The 15,152-nt window shown below is 39.6% G+C and overlaps 3 protein-coding genes across 5 annotated transcripts in view; all 3 read left to right on the top strand.

Moving 5' to 3' along the window:
- ift22 (intraflagellar transport 22 homolog (Chlamydomonas)) overlaps positions 1-6,366 on the top strand; it is a 60,531-nt gene extending 54,165 nt beyond the window's left edge. Inside the window, exon 6 of the mRNA XM_086043215.1 lies at positions 5,170-6,366. The gene's annotated coding sequence lies outside the window, so the exon portion shown is untranslated. The remainder of the gene's footprint in view (positions 1-5,169) is intronic.
- A 259-nt stretch (positions 6,367-6,625) lies between these two features.
- Positions 6,626-10,809, top strand: atp6v0b (ATPase H+ transporting V0 subunit b). Its single transcript, XM_086043213.1, has 8 exons — positions 6,626-7,123; positions 7,781-7,829; positions 8,113-8,196; positions 8,381-8,458; positions 8,899-8,968; positions 9,155-9,206; positions 9,332-9,522; positions 9,790-10,809. The coding sequence occupies exons 1-8, from the start codon at positions 7,039-7,041 to the stop codon at positions 9,814-9,816; spliced, it is 636 nt and encodes a 211-aa protein (XP_085899339.1). The 5' UTR covers positions 6,626-7,038; the 3' UTR covers positions 9,817-10,809.
- Positions 10,810-12,756: 1,947 nt separating this feature from the next.
- Positions 12,757-15,152, top strand: part of b4galt2 (UDP-Gal:betaGlcNAc beta 1,4- galactosyltransferase, polypeptide 2) — a 64,323-nt gene continuing 61,927 nt past the window's right edge. Inside the window, exons 1-2 of one of the 3 annotated variants that reach the window (XM_086043654.1) lie at positions 12,757-13,004; positions 13,187-13,222. The gene's annotated coding sequence lies outside the window, so the exon portion shown is untranslated. Of the gene's footprint in view, positions 13,005-13,183; positions 13,223-13,629; positions 13,736-15,152 lie in introns of those variants that run through there. The other 2 variants (XM_086043653.1, XM_086043655.1) reach the window with 2 other exon arrangements.

Raw genomic sequence — 15,152 nt, 5'->3', positions numbered from 1 at the left:
ATTGTTTCACTCCCCAAAAAATGACGAGCAGGGACTCTGCCATGAGTAGGTGTGAATTTTGAAATAAAATATATTTTTCTATTAATTATAACAGCTACCAGTACCATGTTGTTTTTTTTTTTTTACTATCTTTATACTATGTTATTAATATATTACCTCCGTAAAGAGGACCTCTATTTTCTATAAAACTATTTCATATCTGTGATGTGATCTGTCTGTAGACCAGTACTTCGCAATTATTTTCTGTTACGCCCCCCAGGAACAAGGAAACATTTTGCCCCCAACTCTCCATGGTAGAATTGTTTTCCAGGAAATTGTAATAAGTACACCTCTGCATACATTGTGTCCTTACTAATATTCAAGAAACCAAAAGAGAAAAGAAAAATATAGATCAGCTTACAGCAAATAATGCGTTTTTTTAACATTGTTTTGTAGAGTGTAATAGAAAAGGTTTGAAGTGCATCAATATGGCTGAAATAAAAAAGATAAATTAAATTAATGCGCTATTGCCACTTACTGTATTGGATGTGCAATTACACTTTATGTACAGAAAAAAAAAAAAACATGTTCCCCAGGGTTACAAAAGATAATGGACATCCAGACAGTTATTAGCACCTTTACTTTAATATTAAATTGGAAGTCAACCCCAAAATGTTCTATGCCGCCCCACTAATCTAAACACTGTATTCTGATTAATACTACATTCATAGAAGCAAAATCCACCCGTTTTTATCCATGTCTAGGGGCGGCCATTTTGTCTTTTACTGCCACTTGTCGACTGAAAATGACATCACAGTTGCTCAGGTCTCAGGTAACGACCAATCGCGGCTCACCTGTGTATTCTGAGTTTGATCATGTGATGTTCGCAATCTGATCCGTGATTGGCCGTTACCTGAGCCCTGAGCAACTGCGATGTCATTTTCAGTAGACAGCAAGTGGCAAAATGGCCACCACCTGAGATGGATAAAAACGCATCCATTTTCGCAAATGCAATATTAATCCGAATAACGTGTTTGGACTAGTGGGGCCGCACGGAACATGTAAGTACAACGAATTATGGTCACAGCAATTCTAGGTGTAGGAAAGCGCACAATTGGCCACATGAATTATTTCAATATTTGTTACATAAGATGACCTTTTGCTCCATCATTTCAGAGCGTGTGTGTGTGTGCGCGCGCGCGAATCAAGCGAGAAGTGGCTGTGTCAAAAGTTTTGTCAAAAGATAGAGTAGTTTTTCCACATTGAATGATACAATACTTGACTTGTAATAAAAAGGCTGTTATCATTGGGAACGTTGGAGTGGCAACTCGCTATTGTCGAGCAGATAATTGAGGGTGAATTGGAGCCTCTTGTTCTATCAGGTGGGAGTTCCCACAAGTAGCTACCAATAGGCACTTGTGCATTCTTTTTGACAGGTGGGAACAGAAAATCCTCTGCAGCCTAAAATTATGCCACGCTGCATTTATATTACATAAATCAAGCACAGGAACTGCTCCTTCGCTACAGCACATGTCACTTTGATGAAATGTTTTTGCATTGTTTTGGGATGTTGGGTGTGCGCGGGTGCAAAATAGGCCCCTATCATAAGATATGACTTCATTCTTATAGAAGTATTGCTTGATTTCTCGTGACATTCGGACTTTTTTTTCCTTGGGAGAAAAAAAATACAAAATTTTTATGTGATTATGACATATTTAACAATAGCACAACTCATTTTTTGAACCCTAAGACAACATTATGAACGTTTATTATTTTTTTTTTTTTCAGAAAATACAACTTTATTCTTGTGAAATTGCAACTTTACTTCTCATTTAAAAAATGTAAACAGCACAATTTTTAAATCATGATTTAACAGCTTTCTGTGATTTTATATTGTTTTATTCTTAGAAGAAAAAAAAATCTTTATTGCTGGGAAAATGTTGACTGTTTTCCTTTTCCTTGTAGTCTAATTTATCATTATTTATTCTTTTGTTTTGTGGCTTAGACTAGAGAAGCCATTAGCATTCTGAGGATTGAGGAAGCTCCATCAGCATGACACTTAGGAAGCGACAGAGAGGGAATTAGCAGTCGGGTGGATACGGGAGTGGCGATAGTAGCGGGGGTTACAAAAACCCCAACTAATTAATAAGAAGGAAAAAGCGCTGGCAGTGAGAGCTGAGAACACCGATGACAGTTCCTCGGTGTGAAAGTGGCTGTTTGGCCTTTGCGCACAAGGAAATGACAGATGAATCCGGATGCAAGTCGAGCTTCTGATCAAAGCGTACTTTTCCACAGCTTTTATAACACAAAGGTAGAAGTAAATATTTACAAGCATCCTACCATCACCGACTGTCAAGTCAAATGAATTTATATAGCCCGTAATCACAGAAAAGTCTCAAAGGGCTTCACACGCCCACAGTTAACAAATACTTTACTCTGAACGGATACTTCTGAACATCAGAAGGGTTCGATGGCACAAAATGATCACAATTCATCATATCTGTCTTGACAAACACCGTGGAGTTAAATGCTAAGTAGAAGTCAGAGTTTTCACAGAGGAGAAACCGGCGCTCATATCCATCAAGTGAGCATGAATACAATATCTCCCCAAATCGATTACAGTGTCCCAATGAATATAGGTACAGTTTTTATACCAATCTACCAACTTTATTTATTTTTTTTTGCCATTTTTTCTTATTTTATTACAATTTTATGTCCTTACGGTACATTCATTAAAACAAATCAACTCTCAGTTATTTATGACAAAATATTTTGGGATGTAATTGTTTTGAATAATGTGGTATAGTAAGTATTCACAGTATTTGAAAAAGTCTCATCCACACAAATAAGAGACTTTCAATATTCTGGAGAGTATTCAGATAAAACCACTTTGGTGTTCCCAGTTTTCATTTGAAGGTTGAGTGGCTACATCTATTATTTAATAAGCAGTCACACGCACTCAATGAAATGATGTCGTGCGTGAGTGTGTGTCTCACCAATAACATTTTGACAGCTGACATTAAGAACAAGAATGCATTTTAATACATAATATTAATCTAGTTTAAAATAACAGTTCATAACTGTTTGGTCTTTCTTTAGGTTGTTGTTTGGCTTTTGTTAACTCTCAAGTCCTATGAAAAGAGGTACCAGCCAGCATAGGCAAGAAAAATGCAGAAAAGTAACAGAATAAACCATTTCCACCAAAATCCAGGAGTCGAAATGTTCTTTTGTTCCCCTCGACCAATCACAGCTCGCCTGTTTTCTAAAACCGAGCCGTGATTGGTCGTTACCCGAGCCCTGGGTAGTTGTGATGTCATTTTCAGAAGGGACAAAATGGCCGCCCCCGGAGATGGCTAAAAACGGGAGGATTAACTCTTATTGCACAAATGCAATATTTATCAGAATGCCTTGTTTGAACTAGTGGGCTTCCATAGAACATATTCTTGAAAAAAATACGTTTCCGTTGATTTCCCCATCTTGTGTACTACAGTGGCTGACCGTCTTGTTAATACATTTTAATAAAAGGAGGTGGGCATTTTACTCAATTTTGTTGGTCTGTCATTAGTCAGTGGCCAAAAAAGTACTTTTCTTTGTTTTATGTTTAATTTGACATTAAACTACTTGGAAAGGCACTAAACATCTTAAATCCTTGTTTTTGAACACCGGTAAGTGACTTTTAGTTGTCATCACAGCAGTTTCGAATCACTCTAATGAGCTAGACACATCATCAGGAAGTGACAAAAAAAAACAACAGCTGATGGATTGGTTTAAAATCGATTTTCCCTACTTGCCCAGTGAAGGGGAAAAAAAGCCCCTGTTAATGAGCAATCTACATTCTTGAGGCAAAATGAATGATGAGGGGGATCGAAACGCGGGCCGACGGAGATTCAAAGCCTCGTTTGTTTGTGGCAAACAATAACCGGAACATCTGCAACCAGCATCCACATTGAGCCACTGTGCTCAAAACGATCGATAAGCCCTCTCTTGCCCCTGATCCAAAACACCAGCGCTCAGGTAGTGCATTCAATAAGCAACGGTGTGCAAACTGAGTTGATTTGTAAATAACACACCGATGGATGCTAATTTTGATAGCCCGCACAAATCTTTTGACTCAATGTACGTTTTCAAACACGTTCATTTGAACACCACGTCACAGTTACCCACAAGCTGTCGTTGAAATGCACAAGCGAGTGCCGCTATTTCACAACAGGCGTTATTGTGTTTATACATCCACAAAAACCTTTGATACCCGAGCCGTATGTACCCTGAAATGTTATGCAATATCCTGCTAAGTACAGCAGCAAATAACACAGCAATAGTATGCGTGGAAACACTTGTTTAATGGGGCTTGATGAAGTTAAATAGAAACATTGGGTTGCCCTCCCTCGGCTGTGTTGTTAGCCTTAAGCGGGTTATGGCACCGCCACAAGAGAGGACATTGTATTTATGCTGTGTTCCTTTGTTAATGGAAATGTTTGAATGCTTTGTACTCGTGTGCAGAAGCATGCGTCACCCTCGTGGATTCCCACATGTTTTATAACAATGTTGGTGTACTTTAAAGCGGAAGTCAACCCAAACATTTTTGTTTTTTTCAAGAATAAGTTCTATGCAAGCTCGCTAGTTGAAACAAGGTATTCGGATAGATATTGCGTTTGTGGAATAAGAGTTAACCCACTCGTTTTCAGCCATCTCTGGCGGCGGCCATTTTGTCTTTGTCGACTGAAAATGACATCACAACCGCTCACAATGAGCAATCACGGCTCAGATTCAGAAAACAGGTCAGCCGTGATTGGTCGTTGCGAGACAAAATGGCCGCCCCCAGGGATGGCTAAAAAACGAGTGCATTTTTCTGCTTAATTTATATTCCACAAACGCAAAATTAATCAGAATGCCGTGTTTCAACTAGTGGGCCTGCTGGGAACATATTCTTGAAAAAAAGACCATCTAGACCAAGTCAAGATCAATTCTATGCGAGTCACATCTTGATCCGACAATGTAGACTTGGTTAAGGTATCCAAAGGTTAGGGTTGCGATCAGGTTAGGGTTAAGGGTTAGGTTTAGGATTTAGGTTTGGGGTAGGGATTGGGGTTAGGGTTTGGATTAGGGTCATATTCTGTTTTTTTTTTTTGTTGTTTTTTTTACTGTAACATGCTAGTACATGTGATCAGATAATAATGTCTGTGTCTTTAGACTTGGTGAAGCAGCATGTGCCTCAGTGGGACAGCAATTGCCGGAAGACCTCGTACACTGCATTCTGTGCATCTGTTCCGTACATGTTTTCCCTTCTCCTGCATAGAAGACAGCTCTTGGTGTTTCGCAGTGTTTATTCCATGAAATAGTTATTTGATTGGTTGTAAAACAAGTTGGCTCAAGGTCAAGACTACTCGTGACTGTTTTATAAGTTTTGACTTGGGGCACCCTGTAATTAACAAACAATACAATGACCTCTGCGGTTTTGCATGGCGAGGTCAGCATGCTTTGTTTCCATGGAAATGTTTCCCGCTGGTGAAGTCGGGTACCGCTGGGCTTAATTTACAGTCGACTTGTTTTGAATCAAACTGCATGCATACAAACATACTGCGGATGACCTTGATATGATAAACGTGGCTTAAATATGTGCTTGTCAATCTCCAGTGATGCTAATTGGCTAGGACAAGACGAACAGATATCGAGTTTAATTAGTGTCTGTCAGACATGTTAATCAGCTAAGAGAGAAAGCATTTGTTTTCAGTCCAGCATGAAGTCTCCTTAGGGTTGAGTACTACTACTTGTTGCATTAGCAACTTAACAGTCCCAAGTGCAATGTGACTGAATACTAATTTCATGAATGACAGCTGGGTTTGATTGATTAAAAGCTAATGCTTGAGCATGAATGGAACATGAGATTAATTTTTAAGTCCCTTATTGATGCCCCTAGGCGCCCAACCTCTTGAGAATAAAGTTGTGTTTCAGGTTCATTAATAACAGGGGGTGATCATTAGCAATGTAATATTGTTATTTATTCATTAATCTATACATGTAGCGAGAAGCTGGTTAGCAATACGGGGCTTCTAAAAAGTGTATGATTAACATTAGCATGACTGGCGAGTTACCTTGTAGAAATTGTGCATTTCATACAGCTCCAAAGAACTAAAGTATTTACCAACTAACCATGTTTATTTTTACTGAAAAATAAAATGTCTTTTATTTTAAATGTCTGCTCTTATGTCATTGCGAATAAAATAGTAAACATTAGCATTATCTGGCCAATTAGCGAGTCATATTTGAAAATTTCATCCAATACATTTTGTAATTCTGCGTTTTGCCCTATATTTAATGACAGTGTGCATAATGTTGCATTGTCTTACAATAATATCAAATATACACTAACAGCAAAAAACAGTCATATGCTGTTGAAAAAAAGAAGTCTCAAAACCTTTGACTGGTATCTACTTTTTAGGAACAAAACTTCTGTCACTTTTTGATGGCCACTTGCGCCTACCACACCACTGTGCTTTAAGCTTGGTCATGATGGTGTTACTGGTGAGCTAAAGTTTTTCTTTTATTTTTTTACCTTGGGAGTACGGTGTAAAAAGTTTGAGAATTAGTCATTGCGTCTTGAATCCTAAACAACGACACAGTGACATCTAGTGTCCTTTCCAAACACTGCAGGGAAAGGTCGTACTCCGGTATGGAACGCAGCCTTCGTTTTAAGCGCTTGTAATCGTTCAAGATGGACATATTTCCACTTACATTAATTGTTCAAAAAAGGGATATGCTATAATAAGTGTGTTTAAAGGAACGAGACATACGCGGAACGTGTGTGGTAAAAAGTGGGTGAAGACGGCTAGGAGAGGAATGGAAAGGGAACGCGGCCTTCTGGTCACATGTTAGTCAAGCTGTAGCAGATCAGCTGACATTGGCGAGCTTCTGCTTTTCACGCTCCAACTCAGCCATCATATTTCATAAAAATCTTTTTTAGTGTGTGTGTGTGTGTATGTGTGTGTAATATCTTGTTCTCCGGTACTGAGCCCAAGGTGAAGGTTCGTTCGCTTATCTACTAAGCACACCGCCGAATCGATGCTGCTGGAGTGGATGATGGACGGACACGCCATTCTTTACACGGGGGTCACTTTGGCCTTCTGGAGCACAATACTCGTCGTCGGTAAGATCGTTTCCACCTTTAAATTGGTTAGTTATGAATTAAAGTGTTATTCCGGCACGTTTTCGAACAAAATCATCTACTAAAGTCTTGTTAATAGGTTTGCTTGTCGCAGTATGTGCCATGTTTGACAGCTGTGTGTGGGATCCGGCTAAATACTGGTGACCAATGAGAAGCAACTGCGGCGGCTTTCGCGATGCATAGCTGTCATTCAAATGTTCATTTGTTCCTCGTAGGTTGTAATAAACCGCACTTAGTACGTTTGGAGGACATTGTTAGCTTAATGTAGTGGGGTTTTGTCCAAAATGTCTCCATCGTAGGAGTTAGCTTGTCACCAACCGACCGAGCTCGCAGCAAATTCTTGCTAACATCGCCGATGGAAACTGGGTTCTTTTTGTGCTTTGACAGAGGACAAGTCAAGTAGCTGTATTTGATTGTTTCATGGATAAAGTCATTTTAATCTCCATTTAAATATCAATATCCACATGCTACGCGTTTTGATTATTTGGATTCTTAGCGGAAGTGTAGCAGTTCTCATGACACTGTCAGTTCTCACACTAAAGTAGGACATCTCTGCACTTAAATGTGACTTTTTGACTGGAGTCGATGTACAGTAGTAACACTGATAAATACTAATTACGACTGCCGTCTTTCTTCCAGGTATATGCTATACAATATTTGATTTAGGATTCCGCTTTGATGTGGCATGGTGAGTATTGCTTTTTTCTCTTGTAAACAGGTTCTCCTCGGTTTATAACTAAGTTTCCTTCCTGTTGTGGCAATAAGTTTGAAAATGCTGGTGTATATCAGTAACATGTGTTTAAAGTACTTTAAACCGTAGGACAGCTCTTTAGTTTTTCATGCTGATTACACCTCTAACGAATATAGACTAGCTCAGATGTGAAACTGAGTCAAGTTTGGCGATCTGTAACAGAGTCCAGAACATTCAACTCAAAATGCCCAAATTCTCAATTGTTGTGATCTTTTTGCAGGTTCCTCACAGAAACGTCACCTTTCATGTGGGCCAATCTGGGCATCGGCTTGGCCATCTCGCTGTCTGTAGTAGGAGCAGCTTGGTGAGTAGACTCTGCATGACGAGTGACACATGGAATTTTTTTTTTTTTTTGTCGTTTCCTCTTTTTAAGAAAATGATCAAAGATAGTGGAAGTGGCGCATCTTGGATTGTATTACAAAGGAGGATATATTGGAGTTTAAATGGTGGTAGGATTGTTTACTATTGCTTGTGTGTTTATTTCTCAGGGGAATCTACATCACTGGCTCAAGCATCATTGGCGGTGGAGTCAAGGCTCCTCGCATTAAAACCAAAAATTTAGTCAGGTATGCTCATGAAGAAACCATTTATCTTGTGTTTGCTCTTAAACACGTATTTTTTTTCCTCTTGATGAAACCTCATTGCAGACGTGTTACATGTTTCAAGCAATGTTTGGGGTGAACAGGGTGTGAAATTTGACATTTTTTAAAATGCTGTAATATGTGCAGTATGTTTTATTTGATTATAAATATATATATTTTAAAATAATTTGGTTTTTGACATTTTCGGTTAAGTTTTACGTGCATTTCTTTTGAATTTGATTTAATATTTTGTACACACTTGTTTTTGTTTCTTTACATTTTCAGCATTCAACTATTATTTGAAGTTTTTCTATTTCACCTTTCAATAAAAATGGACATGATTTATTTTTATTCATCAAAAAATATTTTAACATTGGGTGTCAGCTACATTTAATTCAACTTTTTTTTTTGATTGTCTTTTCTAGCATCATTTTCTGCGAAGCTGTTGCGATCTACGGCATCATCATGGCCATTGTCATCAGTAACATGGCTGAGGTGAACTTCAGATTCCACATGACACTTTTCTTATGCATCTTATCTACCTTATGTATTTGACCTCATATCTACTTTATATATGTAAGATATGTAATGTAACTATGTAAAATGTCTAATCTAGTGCTCTAAAATATCTATTTAATCTAGCTATTTAAATCTCTGAATATGATTTCTATAATCTTGCAGAACTTCAGCGGAACAACTCCAGAGACCATCGGGGCAAGGAACTACCAAGCTGGTAAGAACATACACGGGGGATGACTGACAAAATGGTGGATCTTCAATGAAAGTTACTCACAGCGAATCCCATTTTCATCAGTCGTACGAAGCCAACAGGCCATGTTGTTTTCTGTGTGCGAGCAGGCTACTCCATGTTCGGCGCGGGCCTGACGGTGGGCTTCTCCAACCTTTTCTGCGGCATCTGCGTGGGCATCGTTGGCAGCGGGGCAGCGCTGGCCGACGCTCAGAACGCCAGCCTCTTCGTCAAGATCCTCATCGTGGAGATCTTCGGCAGCGCCATCGGCCTCTTTGGTGTCATTGTGGCCATCCTGCAGGTGAGCGACTCCACGGCGACATTGACTTGAAATTGGGAGGCTTTCAAATGAATTCATAGTTTTTCGCACACGACACCTTTAAAAACACATTTTGTCACTTGCTGTCGACTGACAATCAATCACGGCTCATGCGGCGTTCGCAAGCTGCCGTTCATGACTCGAGCTGGACGATTATTAGGAGGATGGTCTTGGTCCAGGTCAAAATGAAATAGAAAATGAACAGTGTGTAAGTGTTACTGACACCTGAATGTTTCTCCTCCCCTGAAGACGTCAAAAGTAAAGATGGGCGACTAGAAGAGGACAAGAGGAAGATGACAACACCGCTGGAAAAATAAGATTTGTAAATAATACATACACCGTAAATTATTTAAATGTTCCATTTTCCGCGTATTGTCTTTAATTGTCATTTCAAGAAGAACCACTGTTTCTTCACAATCTTTATGAATGATGGTTAAAAATGACACTAGAGTATTTGAACATGTGTGTGTGTGTGTTTTGGATGTGTGTGTATGTTGTTTTTTTTTTTTGTTTGTTTTTTTTCTTCCTGTGAAGCATGATCTTACTTAGCATTGTGATCATTGTGTTTTCCTGGTCTGTCAGAGACCTGCTCACTCACTAGCACCCCCTGGAAAGTTAGAGAATTCAGCCCCTGACACCAGCGTCACCCATCGGAGAAATTAGGTGAACATTTTTATTGTGACAGGTCACAAAAAAAGTCTTGCGGATCCATGCCTGAAATTAAACACGAAGTCGCACATTTTAGGGTCATTCCAGGGTGAGGCCCAGAAGCAGACAGAAGTATGAATATGAACTACATTACAGATGAGCATGTAGAAAAAATAATGTAAACTTCAAATGTAGAACTGCTTTTAATTGTATGGGGGGTTTTTTTTCTTATAAGTGTCTGTTGTTGTTTTTCTCTTTTCTTTTTTTAAGCACTGTTTTTGTCTCATTTATTGTAATTCCAACATTCCTTAACCTGATCATTCATTGTGTAAGCATGTGGGTGAAATGCTGTATGATATCATCAATCTGACAGACTAGGCAAACCGATCTGCTCCTTGTAATTATGACCCAGAATTTGTGAAAGACTATTAACATGAATTTGTCATAAATGTTACAAATGTGATTTCTCCCCACCGACATGATTAGGCCTGAAGAAAGGAAGGTGTGTACCAAAACTCCATATTTTTGTCGGTCGGTACGCTGTGCGTGAGCGTCTGCGTAATCATGTTGATGTGATGGTGACAAGAAAGTAAATGTCCAATAAAAATAAGACGCAGTTCATCGTGGCCTCATAAATGTCTGTGGAAGTCAAATAACACTATCCAATCATGTTGCATTCTGCTACACGAGACATCAACCAAATGTTGCAGTATTCCGCCGCATCCTCTAGATGGCGCAACTATAACATACTAGAAATAATGTGGTCCCAACTGAAAGCCATTGTGAGTCGTTACTTCTATACTGGATAAGCGGTTCGGATAATGGATGGATGGTTAATTTTCATATTACAGTAATAGAAACTTCAATTGGTGAAAACAAAATACGCATTTTCATCTTGTAGTATACAGCCATTCATGTGTTTAAACTGCTGATTTGCTAACTGAATCAAGTATGGAGGTCTGTAGGGGGTATTTGACATAAACACAAAAAGATATTTTAATTACAACTCTATCTCTCTACCTCGCTATTACCATCTACTGTGTATCTCTACAGTTGATATAAACAGTATACACCCCCCCTGTTCAAACGCCCTTCATTTGTGAAATAAAAAAAATGACCATTTCAAACCCTTCACCCTTTCCCTCAATAATGTGACCTGTAACTTGTACAACTCAAGTGCAAAATCTGAGGGGAAGTAAAATTAAATGAACTGGGGTAATGTCCTCTTATACTGTAAAATTCGTGCTAAATGGGAGTCAGCACATACCTCCCACCATTTATAGTGTCTCTAACTCCAAACAAAATCAAGATTTTCTCGTAGGCGTTTTGTAACTTTTTTTTTGTTTTTTTTTTGGTATTTGGAACCTTTCATAATTCGGCCCCCAAAAATTCAACCTTGGTTTCATGGTTTCCACTATAACACATTTTCAAGTGTGCTTTTGAAAAATGTAGCAGGGGTTCGGGTGGCTTTCCTCCATCTTGCTCCTAATCATCCTTCCCCCAAAATCCATACGTGAGAGGGACAGGAGATTGTTGTCACAGGTACCAAACAGAAATTCCTGCAGCTCCCTCAATGTTGTTGGCCTCTAAGCGGCCTCCCTAACCTATTTTCTGCTACTCTTGATAACGGCTCTATTCATTGTGTTCAATTTGAATGCCTGAAAATTCTATTGTGCTATTCTCCTGAATCATACTTTTGAACAATGATATCCCTTTGATGGAAGTGGTCTGTGGACATGGCTTGTGCTGTAAGATCTCACAAAAAGCCTACTTGAACAGCTAATATATTAAAGGTTTTTAATCAGAGACACTTTAAATGGTGACAGGTGCGCACCGATTCCTTTTTAACACGACTTTGAATGTGGTTGGTTAATTCTGAGCACATGTAGCTTCATCCCTGTTGTATAGTAAGAGGGTGTGCACACTTTTGCAAACCACTATCTTTCCCCTCTCTAAAATACTTTTTTTTTCCCAATTTAGTTGTACAGGTAATATCGCATTAATGATCAAAAATGTTTCAAAAGGATTTGTCCTTGTAACATTTTTTAATCACAAAAATGTGGCATTTCAACAAGAGGTGTACAGACTTCATTTTCACTTCATCTTTTGTCTGTCTGTCTAGCTAGCTGTTTGTCTGTCTGGTAATTTGTCCAATAATTATCTGTAATCTTAATATATAAAAAAACGTAATCAACTGATACATTTTAATTATGAATAATGTAATCATTAGATATCTATATCTCCCTGTAAAAGTAGTTTTACTACTACTTATATTGATATACTTGTATTATATGCATATCTTTTGTTTGTTGCCTTGAATTCTACCAACTATTTTAATATTTGAATATCAGGTTTATTATATTGCAAAATATCACGTAATACCGTATGACAGGTAAAATATAAATGAGTCAAATGATTACAACATTATTGTCTGTCAGTGTACCCTTTCTATTTCTTTTTGGGCATTTAAAAATAAATCAAACCGTATAATTGCTTTACAGCCACGGTCCGAGAGTTGTTAAGTAATCAACACAAAAGAGAGGAAAAGACAAAAGGCGATTTTCTTTTTTACTCGCTGTCTTCTCGGGCTTCCGTAGTGAGTGAAAGCGGAGCAGAGGGACCTGCCGGAGAGAGGAAGAGGAGCATCCCTCCATCCTTCCTTCCTTTCCTTCGCTTTCTTTTTTTGTTGCCTTGTAAAAAAAAAAAACTCCACCAAATGACGGCAAAACCATGAGGACGTCGCCTCTCTACTCGCCTCCTTTTCGCTTGAACGACGTCGACACGGCGGATACGGTCGACGCTAGCTAAACAACACGGTGCTTTTTCAAATTTATTTATTTAATTTTCCCACATTTTTTGGTCTCATTTTTCCATCATTGGCGAGCACATATCCGACTGTGTTCGGTGGAAAATTGACTTCTGAATAACAGCAACAACAATAATCATAATATTTTATCATATTTTTTTACATTCTCGTATACGATGTGCTGCAAAGAAGACACAAAGATGCAAGTATCCGCCTGACAAAATCAAGGTAAGCATCTCTGCGTTCCCTTTGTCTCCTCCCGCCTCCCGGGCGTTTTATTTAGCTCAATTTTTTTTTTTTTTTTTTTTTTTTGGGGAGAGGTGCTCATTCTTTTATTGTTTCCACTGTCTCTATTCCACCCCGCCATGCTAGCCTCCCTCCCCTGCACAACACAGCTGCCTCCCAGCTCTTGAAAAGTCCACTCTGCAGCTTCCATCATTTTGCATAATGTAATATTTGCTTTTAATAGAGGCGTGTGTGTTGGGGGGGGGGGGGGGTGGACTGTATCATGACTTGTCCAGGGGTCTGTTTTGTGGGAGTCCAGCCAGCTTGTTTCTCATCGAGATGATGGTAGTGGTGGTGGTGGGGGGGGGGTAACACGGATGTGGAGGTCTTCCTCACCATGAATCTTAACCCAAGCAGGCAGTTCCACACAGGCTAGGGAGAGAGGATGTTAATGCAATCCGACGCGTCTCTCATTTCTGACACAGTATCTCTTCAGAGAGGGACCGGAGCATTGCTGTAAGTCCCTGAACTATTGGATGCGCGTATAATAATAATATTTCAGGCCAAGTCAACCCAAACGTAATTTTTTTTTCAAGAATATGTTCTGTGCAAGCCCACTAGTTGAAGGCATTCTGATAAATATTGCGTTTGTGGAATAAGAGTTAATCCACCCGTTTCTGGGGCAGCAATTTTGTCACTTCTGTCGGTTGAAAGTGACATCACAGCTGCTCAGGGCTCAGGTAACGACCAATCACGGCTGACCTGTTTTCTGAAGCTGAGCCTTGATTGGTCGTTACCTGAACCCTGAGCAGCTGTCATTTTCAATCAACAGAAGTGACAAAATGGCCGCCCCCTGAGATGGCTAAAAACGAGTGGATTTTGCTGCTCAACTCATATTCCACAAACGCAATATTAATCATAATGCCTCGTGCTTGCCGTGTGCTTTTTTTGACTGCGTGGATTATTTCTAGTTGGCTATGCGTGACTGAGTTTAATATGGACAACTTTTCTTGTTGTATGTATGTATAGCATGTTGTTGCTATCAGTGCATTTTTTTCCTGACCAATCATGCCCTGGCCTGTTTTTGTTACTTTGTGGATTAGTTGTAGAACAAATTTACCTCCCACTGTGCACCATTAAGTGTCATGCAAGTATAAAGGGACTAAAATAAAGTCAAAGCGCTTACTATTTGAAGGATCGCAAGTAGTAGTTGAATCATGTTGCGTTGCAGCAGAGATTGTCAGGACTTGACTTTATGGTGTCAGTTGCAGTGCGACGCGAGCTGCCGGGGGTTTGGCCTATGAACCTGAATGCTCCCGTGCGCGGCGAGGCGAGACGAGGCGAGGCAATATCGGCGCTCACGGGCGGCAACGCCTGCGCTATCGCTCGTCAGATAGCGGAGAGGCGCTCGTGCCGTCGGGGGGGTTTAATTACAGACGGAAGGTCACAGCTTCAGCGCTCTGAAACACTGATGCCTGATAGACGAAGTTGATTGGAGTCAGCGCGCGCCTCTCGGGGTGCTGATATAAAGAATAACACACAATTAGCTGAGTGTGTGTGATGCATTAGAAATGGTTCAATGGACATTTTTTATCTGCAAAAACCTGGACTGCACTGGACCACACAATGTTTTTTAAGCCTTCACTCCAATGTTCAGCGCTGTATTTTGCAACTTTTTATGGATTCATCTCTTTCACTTTATTTCTGGTGTGCAAGGTGTTGATTATCATGAATAACCGTTGAGAGGAGCTATGGCATTAGTCATATAACGTGTATATGGTACAAGTGCATGTGCGCCGGCATACTTTTACAGTACGTATATCAGGTTTCTACAGTAACAGTGTCCCGGTGGCCCGAGGACACTGTGTGAAAGTTTTGGGTCACCCAAAGTAGCGATGGACCGGTATGCTTTTTTCAGGGCCGATACCGATTA

The sequence above is a fragment of the Filicampus tigris genome, chromosome 10 (assembly GCF_054856515.1).
Source record: "Filicampus tigris isolate MCC_2025a chromosome 10, RoL_Ftig_1.0, whole genome shotgun sequence".
In the NCBI taxonomy this organism is placed as follows: domain Eukaryota; kingdom Metazoa; phylum Chordata; class Actinopteri; order Syngnathiformes; family Syngnathidae; genus Filicampus; species Filicampus tigris.
This window is presented reverse-complemented; position numbering and strand designations above follow the sequence as displayed.